Consider the following 12804-nt stretch of genomic DNA (forward strand, 5'->3'; position numbering starts at 1 on the left):
TGAAGGCAGGAGGAGAAGGGGATGACAGAGGATGAGATGGTTGGATGGCATCACTGACTCAGTGGACATGAGTTTAAGTAAACTCCGGGAGTTGGTGATGGACAGGGAGGCCTGGCGTGCTGTGGTCCATGGGGTCACAAAGAGTTGGACACGACTGACTGAACTGAACTGAACTGAATTTCCTTTTTTTTTTTTTTTTTATTCTTGATCTATCCTTTTTCATTTTATTAAAAGAAAATTATTTTGTCACCAAGTGGTGGGAGTAGGGAAGGAAAAGGATCAGCTGAACTGTTAGAAGTACTTGAAGCACTTAAAACATCTGAATGACGTGTACCTTGATCATTTTTGTTTTAATTATAATTTTTGCTCTTTTGTAAAATGTTACATTTTTGTGTCATGGACATAATGGTAGATATAATGACAGCAAATCAAAATTTAGACTTTTGTCATTAAAGTTTGTCATTCTAAAAATATTCTTTTCTGTTACAACTTCTTATGTAAAAATTGATATGTGGTAAGAGAACATTTTATGAGACATTTTAGGGATATTAGTTTTCCATTAGATAGTCCTTTTGTTACTCAATAGTCTTTAGCTATATTTGTAAAGGTACAGCTAATATTAATGATGTGTATTGTGAGGAAGTCAACAGTATTCTTAGGTACTTATTCTCATTTTCTCATATATGTCAATTTTTGTTTTTTCTTTTCAGAGTTAAAGTAAAAACAGAATCTCAAGACCCCACATCTTCATGGAGATCACTTATTCCTGTCATAAAGGTCAATGTTAGCACAGTAAGTAAATTCTGCTATAGTTAATATTTGATGGGTAATAGCTAAGAGTCGGACATGACTGAGCGACTTCCCTTTCACTTTTCACTTTCATGCATCGGAGAAGGAAATGGCAACCCACTCCAGCGTTCTTGCCTGGAGAATCCCAGGGATGGGGGAGCCTGGTGAGCTGCTGTCTATGGGGTCTCACAGAGTCGGACACGACTGAAGTGACTTAGCAGCAGCAGAACCTTTTAATTTTGTGGATACAGTTTTCACTTAAGAAAAAAAGTAATTAGTTTCTGGGCTACATTTTTTGTTTAGTGAAAGAACTATTTCAATACCAAGACCATTTTAGCACAAATGTGTACACCTTAAAGGCTGTTTATTTATTCACAGGTGCTTGAATTTCTTTAAACACTGGTCTAAATTGATTGGTGTGCATGTGTGGTCAGTCATGTCTGACTCTTTGCAACCCCATGAACTATAGCCTGCCAGTCCTCCTCTGTCCATTGGATTTTTCCAGTGTTTCTCCAAAATACTGGAGTGGGTTGCCATTTTCTCCTTCAGGGAATTTTCCCGATCCAGGAGTTGAATCTGCTTCTCCTGCATTGGCAGGTGGATTCTTTAGCACTGGACCATCTGGGAAGCCAAAATGGAGCAACTTAAATAGTATTACTGCTAAAATGAAATCATTTAGTAGTTGTTTGAAAATGCTTGTTATTAGGTCACCTAAGGGAAAAAACAATATCCTAGATAGTATGCCATATCTTTTTAATCTGTTTTTTTGTTTTTTTTTTTGTTTTTGTTTTTTTTTAGGGGCGTTTGGCTTTTGGAAATCATTACCAACCTCAAACTCTGTGCATCAACTTTGATGATGCTTTCTTAACTTATACTACAAAACCACCTTCCAGTCATCTTGACCAGTTCATGCATATTGTGAAAGGAAAGCTTGAAAATGTTCGAGTCATGCTTGTTCCTAGTCCAAGATATGTTGGTCTTCAAAATGATGAGTAAGAAAGTCATAAAAATAACAGATAACTTCTTTATATGTAATGTAGCTATCATTTAGAATCTTCAGTATCCTTTTAATTTCTTTGCTGTAAGTTTGGCAATAATTAGTTATACCTTTCTGTTAAATCAGTTGATAATATTCCTGCTTTATAAGATAAATGGAGTTTATCCATTGGTCTACCCCTATTTTAAATATTTTTCTATAAACTTATAATTTTTCTATCCTTTTCTGCTTAGAGTATTTGGGAAATTTATTTTGGGCAGTTAAGCCTCGATGTTTGTATGTTAGAAAATACACTTTACAGGTAGGTTTTTACTTTCAGAAGGGATGGATAAATAGCAAATTTAACAAATTCATTATAGTGGAATACCATTTGAGTTAATGAAAAGTTGAAAACGAAATCAGAATTAATCTCGGAAAACTGATGAAGTTAAGACAGTTTTGGGGCTTGCTTGACATTTAAGCCCCTGTCAGTTTTCCACCTAGCTTTCCAGATTTCCTTTTCTTCAGTGAAGTAGCTGCTTGCGTTTAGGAGACATGTTGTAATGATGCACACTAGAGTCGTCTCATTGTGGTGGGATGCTTCCTTTCTAGAGGACTGCAACCCTCAGTTAACAGCAGACACATAAATCCCATCTGACTCCAGTCCATATGCTCATGAGTTATATTAGGGCTCTTGTAATTTTTATTATTCTCAATCTCTGTTATTTTTTGTTAAGGAATCTCTGTGGTTAAATTTGTATAATGTAAGTACTCATATGATGAGTTTCTGCTGTCTCAATTTTTAGCTTTGTGTGTAGGCAATATAAAGTTTTAGGTTATGAGAAGCATGATTATTCCTTTTTAGTTCAGCTTTTGAATAGCTTGCGATTAGATTTTCTAGGGCTTGGCTAGAGTGACATAGTCATTTTCTCTGCTTGTGTACCAGGGAGGCTGTGGATCTACCTGGTTTCACTCTTCAGATCACTGAATTTGCTAAGTATCTTGAAATGTATGCTATGCACACTGTTCTATATTTATGGGTACAAGTTGTAATACTGAAAAAATAAATCCTGGGTTTTGTGAAAATTATAGAGAGTAAAATGAAAAAGTATCCCACTGTTTTTGTAAGAAGAGTTAAAGTTGTATTTTTCATTCTTCAAAAGTAAGCATGGAGATAGTATGATGAAATTGAATGCTAAACTTTATGATTTAGTATACATTTAGAAGAAGACTGTTGAATTTGTATGTGCTATATTATCTAATGATTTAGATGTTAATTTTGATATGGAAGGAAGATATTGTGGTATATGACAAAGATAAGGGTTGTTAAAGCAAGTAAAGTGGGAAATTGTTTGATGGCTCAGAAACACTCATTCCAGAATGAGTTCAAGATGTGTGCTTTAAATTTATTTTGATTTATTTAAGTTGATCAACTAAATATTCTTGGAAATACATAATATAAAGTTGTTGAAAATGACAAAAGATTTTTTTATTTAATGTTTCTGAAAGGTTATACTTTGTTTTACAGTATATAAGGTGATATTTCTCAATAAGTTTTATAGTATTATTATTATAAATTGGTTGAATTCAAAGTCTAATTTTAAACTTATCATTGAAAATGTAGAATATGATTATTCCAGTGAACATTGTTTTTCATTGTATTTAATTAGACTTTGTTTTAAATTGATTTCTCTTATTCAAAACAAAATGCCAAACATTTTTTTCTTTCTTAAACCAATTTACTGATCAAAAATTTTTCAGTGCCTACTTTTTAAATAGTCTAATATAGAAAGCAGTTATGGAACAATTTATTGTAAATGTGAAAGATGTTTTCCCTTTTCAAGATGCTACACTTGATTGCTTTTTAGTTTTCTTTTTTCTTTTTTGCTTTTACCTATTACCATCATTAATTAAAATACCAAACATTTTATATTCTGGAGATGTACTTAGTTTGCCTTCTTCCTTCCTTTGTGTAGACCACCAAGATTAATGGGAGAAGGTTTTGTGGTGATGCAGTCAAATGATGTCGACATCTACTATTACATGGATGAGCCAGGTACTATTTTTTAAAATATGTTTTATAGCTACAGTTCTGTTTGTTCTATGAAATGCTGATATGTACTATTATTTAAGTATCTTTACTTAGGATATAAATAAGCATCAGTAATGGTAAATGTGCATGTGAGAATGCCTGCCTAAAAAATATCTGTGTCATTTGTCCTAAGTTGAATATTATTAATACTTCAGTATTTCATATCAAAAAAGAACAGTATAGAAATCATTCCTTCAGATTCCATTTTTGCAAGTACACTTCAGAAATTGTAAATACAAATGACTGTGAGTGAAAGCCATTAGAGAATGTGGTGATAGTTAAAGTAGTTCATGCTGACCTAGGGAGGAAAAAAAATCACACTAAGTTAAATTTGAGGCTTAAAGTTTAAGGATTGAATTCTAGCTATTTATAGTACTTCACAGGTGGTCTCAGTTTTATAAAGTAGCTAAATATTGGATTTTTAGTCATATTTTCCTAATTCTCTTTTTCATACCTTTCAGGAGGTTTATGAGGTCAGAGTATTTTCAGAATTAGGACGTTATTTGCCTTTTTTTTTGGTCATATTGTACTGATGATGCAAAAGTTATGGTGGACAAAACTGCTGATGCTTTAGCATGAATCAAAGGCAGTGATTCCAAACTATAGCAGTAATCTCTTTTTTACTGCGACACATTCACAATAACAACAAATGCCAGTATGCTTTACTGTGTCTTTCTTTTATCAAGTCTTGACCCTTAACTAAACTTCTAAATATTCACTTCTTAAAATAAGTACACATAATGTACTTCTGCCCCATACCAGAGTACACTGATGTTTTGAGGAAAATCACCGTGTGATTGAGTTTCAAGCTGAATTGTTTGCACTTTTCAAGGAATACCAGTTTTGCTTCAAAGAGCAACTAGAGACAAACGATAGTTTTGTGCTTTCATGTGAAAATTTGAATTTTGGAAAATTAGAGTCTGCCACTGTGAGCTTGACGACTTTTCTGATGAGACTACCAGTGATATTAACAATATGAATTTTTAGATATTTAATAATGAAATTTGTCTGGGAAAAGTATGCATATTTCAGTGAACCAATATTTTCCAAATGATCAATTCATGATGTCTGTAAAAGATTTATTCAAAGTGCAAAGGCAATCAGTAAATTTTAATGTATCAGAATGTGAAAAGTTCAGGGATTTAATTTCAGATTCCACATTGCAAGTATTCTCTAAGAAATTACCACTTGTTGAAATTTGGTGTAGTGTCAAAGAATATTCAAAATTATCTGAAAAAGCAGTTGAAATAGTCCTCCCTTTTCTATTTGTATGAGGCTAGATTTTCTTCAGATCCTTGAGTAACAGATTAAATGCAGAAACAACTATGAGAATTCACTTGTTTTCTATTAAGCTGAATATTTAAGAGGTTTGCCAAGATAAAAACAATGCCAGTGTTTCTTATTAATTTGTTTCAGAAAGTAATAATTATTTAATATTTCAAGTAAAAAACTTTTGTATTTTCATTAAAATGTAGTGGTTTTTTTGCATATTTTCAGTAAATCTTAGACATTTTGTTTTGTCAACATGTAATGAGTTTTATTTAAAAGTAAATTTTAAAATATGGCTCAATTCAAATTTCAAAGTCAGTAAAATATGATAGATATAATACAAAAAAAATTCCCACTTTGGTGTCCTCAATAATTTTTTAGAGTATAAGGATTTCTTAGGTCAAAAAATTTTTAAAACTGTTGGTCTAGGGAAACCTTTTAATGGTTAAGCTGTCTTCATATTGTATATTCTGCAATATAGGACTTGTTCCAGAAGAAACAGAAGAAAATGTTGAAGGAGAAATGAGCACTGAAGATTGCAAATTACAAGACTTGCCTCCGTGTTGGGGATTGGATATAGTTTGTGGTAAAGGAACAGATTTCAACTATGGGCCATGGGCTGATAGGCAGAGGTACTTGATTAAATTACATTTCTACTAAGTCAAATGTATTGGGATAATACCATAATTTTTATTAAAAAACTAGCTCAGTATTTTTATAAGCTATTTTATTATGGCAGGGTAAAATATCACTAAACATTTTAATCCAAATAATTTGTAGAACAATTGGTATAAGCAAGTTTGCTCTAAAGGAGGTGCTAATTCATTAGAAAAGTGGTGAATGAGCAGCATATTATTGGTTGGTTGGTTTTTTCTTTTGTATTTAATCAGTGAATATACCAGGATTGTTGGGATTATGGAGATTTCAGAGCTAAAAGTTCAGTTTAGGAAAAAAGAAACAAAAGAGTTTTATTAAGATGAAGAACTTAGAAAAGCACTGTGTTAGTTTTACTAAGGCTGCCATAACAAAGTACCACCAACTTTGTGGCTTAAACAGCAGAAATTTCTCATAGTTCTGAAGGTTAGAATTCTGAGACCAAGGTATTGGCAGGATTGGTTCCTTCTGAGGGCTGTGAGGGAAGGATGTGTTCAAGGCCTCTTTCCTTGGGCTGTAGATGGTCATTCTGTATCTTCACACAATCTACCCTCTTATATGTTTTATAGGTCTCTGTGTCCAAATTTCCTCCTCTTAGAAGAACGCCAGACATACTGGCCTAGGGCCCACCCTATTGATCGCTTTTTAACTTAAGTTTTAACTTAAGTGATTTCTGCCTAGCATTGTTAGAATTATATACTTTGTCAAGTACTACATTCTTTTAACCTTGGTATCTCTAGTGTATAGGAATACCAGTTGCCTTAAGTAGCTATTTAAATAACAGTTGAATGGTAAATGTGTAAGTAAGTATGTTTGAAAACTTGCAATATACTAATATAATAATTAAATTTTGGGTTAGATTTTTAGAGTTGAAAGTAAACAGCTTAAAATTTCAGGTTAGGAAACAAATATTTTTCAAATTACTGGATTTAAATGTTCCTTTTATGATAAAATTTTTCATACACTAAACCATGATGCTTTTTCTGTGGAATAGTTGAAAGTGAGGAGCTTTACATTCCATTAAGTAACAGTTATATTTGAAAGGAAAAAATTAAAGCACTGCTTTAACACAGACACATAAAATATTTTTGCATTTTAGCATTTGAATAAAGTGCAGTTCTTCTTAAGCTGTATTTAATTTTAATGCATTAAAAAAAAGTATTAGGCTATATTTACATGAAAATCCAAGCCGAAATTCCTTTAGTATATCGTCATAGAGAAATGATACTGAAGATGATGTGAAAAAAAAAAAGTTGTCTTTACCAACTCCATTCAGTTAGTCCTGCCACTGCTAGGAGAGAACAGCAATACATTTCTTAACCTGAACTTAACAGAACCATTCAGATTTATTAAAAAGAAAGAAGAAAAATTTATCACTTGAGTTTAGTTTCCTTTTGTGAGTAGCCATAGTACTTATCTCCTCCCTTACATACTAAAATTGTGCATTTCCTTTTCTGTAGCCGTTTCCTTTACTCCTTCCCCATATTGAGTTTCTAAACAAATATGAACTGTTATCAGAATGTTACTTAGGTCAGTTTTTTTAAGCATTTACCTGTTAGTGTAAAAAATGTAGGAGAAAATCTCACCTGTTTTATTATTGGATAGTTTACTCAGCATGGTGAGTTGTTGGTTTTTGTTTTTTTTTTTAATATTTACTTATTTGGCTGCATCAGGTCTTAATTGTGGGTAATGGGTTCAGTTCTCCTGGAGCACGTGGGGTCTTTGATCCCCAACCAGGGATCAAACCTGTGTCCCCTGCATTACAAGATGGATTCTTAACCATTGGACCACCAGAGAAGTTTTTAATCTCTGATTAAAAAGGCATGACCTTATTTAGCTTGTAGATTTTTTATGTCTATCACTTTTATATGATTTTCTCAATCTTTAAGATATTCAGCTTTTCAGGTGTTTTCATGACAGTTAAAATCCAAACTTTATAAATTTGTGCTTAACTCCTTAATGATAAACTATAATAATGCTAATATTCCTGACCTTGTCTGGCCTCTTATTGCTTTCACTTAAGTGCTTTCAGAGCTTTCCAGGTGGGGCTAGTGGTAAAGAATCAGCCTGCCAATGCAGGAGACATTAGAGACATGGGTTTGGTCTCTGGGTTGGGAAGATCCCCTGGAGGAGAACATAGCAACCCACTCCAGTATTCTTGCCCAGAGAACTCCATGAAAGAAGAGCCTTGCGGATTACAGTCCATGGGGTTGCAGAGACTGAAGCAACTTAGCACTTAAGTGCTTTCATTTATATTTTCACAACTCAGTGAGAGACACTAGGACAAGTGTGGTGAACTGATTATACCTGTGAAAGAATGGAGATGCAGAGAGGTTCAGTGATTTGGGCAAGATAAGGAAGCTGTACCATCTGGAGCCAAGATTCAAACCAACCCTTCAAGTCTACTGCTCTTTTCATTATATCTTGCTGCCCATTTTATAGTCCCTGATCATCTAATGATCAGATGGATTCTTTATCATTAATATCTTAGTTATATATATTTGTGTGTCTTCACCAAAACATTTATAAATTTAATTTTCTTTTCATGTCGTTAATGATGGCAAATTAAAGTCTAAAATCAATCAGTTTGCAAATTTTGTTCTGTTCATCTAATTTTTCTCTGTTCATTCCAAGCAGTATTTCCAGTTACTTATGACTCCTTCCTCATATTTTCCTTTTAAAAGTCACAAACTGATACTTTTTCTGAATGTATGAGTAACATGCTAATTTTTTAATTACATAGAAGAGTCTGAATTGAAAATTTCTTGATTTCTTTCATCTTTTGTCACATAAGGGGAGGCAAATACATTAGAGCTCTAGCTTACAAACACTTGCATCTTTTTAGAAACCTGTTTCTCTTTAGACTCTTATTGTTATAATATTGATTAAAAATGATTATAAAAATAATAGAATAACATTTCTTTCTATGTGCCATGTACTACCAAGTGTTTGATGTGTGTTGTCATTTAATTCTTGGATCTATTCTCTGAGACTGGTTATGATAAACCTCATTTACAAGTGAGGAAGCAGGCAAGTATCCTCAGAAAGGTTAAGTGATTATCCAGAAAGTAAAAATGATTGTAATTAAACCATTCCCCTTCAACTCTTTATTTGCCATTTGTACATTTGATATACTTGTAGAAAGTCTTTCTCAACGGTATTGGTTGAATAGTGTAAACTGGGTCTTGCTGCTGCTGCTGCTGCTGCTGCTAAGTCGCTTCAGTCGTGTCCGACTCTGTGCTTCCCCGTAGACGGCAGCCCACCAGGCTCTGCCGTCCCTGGGGTTCTCCAGGCAAGAACACTGGAGTGGGTTGCCATTTCCTTCTCCAATGCATGAAAGTGAAAAGTGAAAGTGAAGTCACTCAGTCGTGTCCGACTCTTAGCGACCCCATGGACTGCTGCAGCCTACCAGGCTCCTCCATCCATGGGATTTTCCAGGCAAGAGTACTGGAGTGGGGTGCCATTGCCTTCTCCGAAACTTGGTCTTACCCACGTCTTATTTTATAGCAGTATATTAGGTGCTCAAAGTTCATTGATCTCTGAAAATAGAAAACAATGGAGAAAATATGTCTTTCATTTTACTGAAAGGAAACTATAATAGGTATTATTTTGTGACTTATTTTTTTGAAATTTATGTCCAATTGTTAAATGAGATAGCAATGATAATATCAGTATAAAGTATAATACTGATTTTAGTCTTTTTTATGAGAAGCAATTTTATTTGAATAACTTGTCATTATTCTTTCTTCCTCCTTATTTAGAGATTGTCTGTGGAAGTTCTTCTTCCCTCCTGATTATCAAGTTCTGAAAGTTTCTGAAATTGCACAGCCTGGGAGACCAAGACAGATCCTTGCTTTTGAACTACGAATGAATATTATTGCAGATGCTACAATTGACTTGTTGTTTACCAAAAATAGGGTAATTATTGAAATAGTAGAAAGTAATGTTTAAAATTTGACCATTATCTTCCAGAGTGTTTTTCTGGTAATTAGTCCCATGCGTGTGTGCTAAGTTGCTTCCAGTTGTGGTTGACTCTTTGAGACCCTATAGACTTTAGCCTACCAGGCTCCTCTGTTCATGGAATTCTCCAGGCAAGAATACTGGAGTGGGTTTTCCTCCTCCAGGGTGTCTTCCCTACCCAAGGATTGAACCCACATCTCTTATGTCTTCTGCATTGGTAGGTGAGTCCTTACCCTAGTGCCACATGGGAAACCCGACTAGTGCTATACTTGGATTCATTTCTGTGAGCTTTGCCTGACCCCTATCCCCAGTATGTATGTTACATCATTAAGTGCCAAATACTGGAAAGAACTAATGAAAATAGACTTTGATACTGTAGTCTCCTTCTTCTTCTCCTTTGAATCTAGCCAAATTGTTTTAGTGTATTTTTGGTATAAATTTGAACTTTTGCTCTTAGAACTTTTAATACCTATTTAATATTGTTGTTGTGGCTCAGTGCCTAACTCTTTGCAATCCCATGGACTGTAGCCTGCTAGGCTCCTCTGTCCATGGGATATTCCAGGCAAGAATACTGGCGTGGGTTGCCATTTTTTTCTTCAGGGAATCTTCCCGACCCAAGGCTTGAACTTTGGCGGGCAGAGTCTTTACCACTGAGCCACCTGGGAAGCCCTATTTAATATTGTGGATGTGTTCTATGCTCAGTTGTGTTTGACTATTTGTGGTCCTTTGTACAATAGCTTCCCAGGCTCCTCTGTCCATGGAATTTTTCAGGCAAGAATACTGGCATGGCTTTCCATTTCCTCCTCCAGGTGATCTTGTTGACCCTACGAGTGAACCCATGTCTCCTGTATTGCAGGCAGATTTCTTTTCTGCTGAGCCATTGGATTGATGATTGATTTTTGTCTGCGTTAATAACTGAAAAGTAAAGATGTGAGAATAATTATAGTGTCTCATATGAATTTTTTCTTTTGGTAGGAAACAAATGCTGTACATGTAAATGTTGGAGCTGGTTCATATTTAGAAATTAATATTCCAATGACGGTTGAGGAAAATGGTAAGCTACAATGAGTGTTTTTCTTTTTAAGTGATTATGGGCATAATTAATATATAAATAATTATTAATCTACTTAGACTAAAATTAATTGAGTTTTCTCTTTCAGTTTTCTGTTATATTTTAATGTGCCCTTGAAAAGTGAAAGTGAAGTCACTCAGTCATGTTCAACTCTTTGCGACCCCATGGACTGTAGCCTACAAGGCTCCTCTGTCTATGGGATTTTCCAGGCAATAGTACTGGAGTGGATTGCCATTTCCTTCTCCAGGGGATCTTCCCGACCCAGGGATTGAACCCAGGTCTCCTACATTGTAGGCAGGTGCTTTACCATCTGAGCCACCAGGGAAGTCCTATGTGTGTCCTTAGTAAATGCTATATAATTATTCATGCACCTAGAGAGAAGAGAAAAACTGTTTTATTCAAGCTAGGTCTTATTTGTGCTGTCATTGTACTTTATACCTTTCTTTTGTAAGATTGTGCATAATTTGCTTAGCATATGGTTTTCCTACTAGTTTATTGCTCTGTAAAAGCAGGTGCTGTATATTTCGTTTTACCAGTGTATACCTGGTACCAAACCCAAGACCTGGCACATGAAACATGGTCCATGGGCAGAAATTGATCCAGTAGCTAATAAGCTTTAAGTTATATCTTTAGTAGATTTTTGTCAGAAAGTAAGCTTGTTCTTTGAGTAGCATAACTTTAAGAAAGCAGAATATTTCATGTTTAACATATTAAATCATGTCCTGATAGTTGTAGTTTCATCTGAGGTAAAATAATCTAAGTTCATTATGCATTTGAAATTTGGGCCCTGATACAGATTAACCAGTAACATTAAACATTAAATACTTTTTGTTAAATTTATCAAAATGTCAAATAGTCTTCCTAATTTTTCTTTGTTTTTCCTATTCTCTTATTACATTTGTAATTGAGAACAATTGAAATTCTGCTTTATTCACTCTTGAGAGTGTGGAGAGTAGCAGCTTACCCTTATTTTTAAATTACCGTCTAGCAATGTTTCTATCACTTTCCCAGAAGCATGAGTAGAGTAATTTTTATATGATTGGCTCTCTTTCCTTGTTTCTGTCACTCATTTTGTTTCTACAATAAGAAGAAAGCAGGCAAAGGGGTTGACTAGATTTATTAGTTTGTGTTAAAAAGATAGCAGTTGAGTCTGCCTGCTTAGATAATTAATCGAAAAAGTGATTTAAAATGAGGTAGTATCTTTTCCCTTTAACTTTAGAGCTATTATAGTGAAGAACTAAACCTTATCTTAGTTACTTTTAAAAGAATAATCATACTAAATCTTAAAGCAGATATTGAGATTCTCTAGGATTCAGAGTAGTCGGTTGGAAAGTAGCATCTTTTAGGATAGCCTTAATTACTGACATATAGGTAATTCTGTAGGGGAAAGACAATTGGGTGTTGCATAAAATTGAGACTAGTTCAGTTAAGGGAGTGCTTTTGCCTTTTTAAACTGATGATGCAAATAGGATAACATTTGTACATATTTTTTAGGGGTACAGTTATTGGTGCACAGGGGTAAAGGGGCCATTTGAGGACTGAGGCATCATCATCTGGACCTATCATGAATTCATGGGAAGTGCCACAGCACAGTGACTGTGGAACTACATGAGCAAAGGTCTAAGGAAAACCCAGTCAGATTCTTGGTAAAGTTGTTGTTTAGTTGCTTGGTCATGTCCAACTCTTTTGCAACCCCGTGGACTATAGCCTGCCAGGCTCCTCTGTCCATGGAATTTCCCAGGCAAGAATTCTGGTGTGAGTTGCCATTTCCTTCTCCAGAGGATCTTTCTGACCCAGGGATCGAACCCACATCTCCTGCATTGACAGGAGGATTCTTTACCACTGAGTCACCAGGAAGCCTGGTAAAGGTTAGATGGCTTTTAAGATGACTATCTTCAGAGAGAAAAATAGACTGAAGTCTTAGATAATAACAAAACATTTAAAACTTCCCCAAAAGATTCAGGTGTTTGGGGGAAAAAATGCCCAGAGTGG

The 12804-nt window shown here is 34.5% G+C and overlaps 1 protein-coding gene across 11 annotated transcripts in view; it reads left to right on the forward strand.

Moving 5' to 3' along the window:
- The window catches only part of KIAA1109 (KIAA1109 ortholog), a 206838-nt gene that overhangs the window by 37563 nt on the left and 156471 nt on the right, over positions 1 to 12804 (forward strand). For 10 of the 11 annotated variants that reach the window (XM_025268008.3, XM_025268017.3, XM_025268015.3 and 7 more), the window contains 6 exons: positions 711 to 792; positions 1588 to 1781; positions 3742 to 3821; positions 5608 to 5758; positions 9542 to 9698; positions 10716 to 10794. In XM_025268008.3, coding sequence (XP_025123793.2) covers positions 711 to 792; positions 1588 to 1781; positions 3742 to 3821; positions 5608 to 5758; positions 9542 to 9698; positions 10716 to 10794 — 743 coding nt within the window. Of the gene's footprint in view, positions 1 to 710; positions 793 to 1587; positions 1782 to 3741; positions 3822 to 5607; positions 5759 to 9541; positions 9699 to 10715; positions 10795 to 11813; positions 12459 to 12804 lie in introns of those variants that run through there. The other variant, XM_044930396.2, reaches the window with a different exon arrangement.

Source organism: Bubalus bubalis, chromosome 17, assembly GCF_019923935.1.
Source record: "Bubalus bubalis isolate 160015118507 breed Murrah chromosome 17, NDDB_SH_1, whole genome shotgun sequence".
Classification (NCBI taxonomy): Eukaryota; Metazoa; Chordata; class Mammalia; order Artiodactyla; family Bovidae; genus Bubalus; species Bubalus bubalis.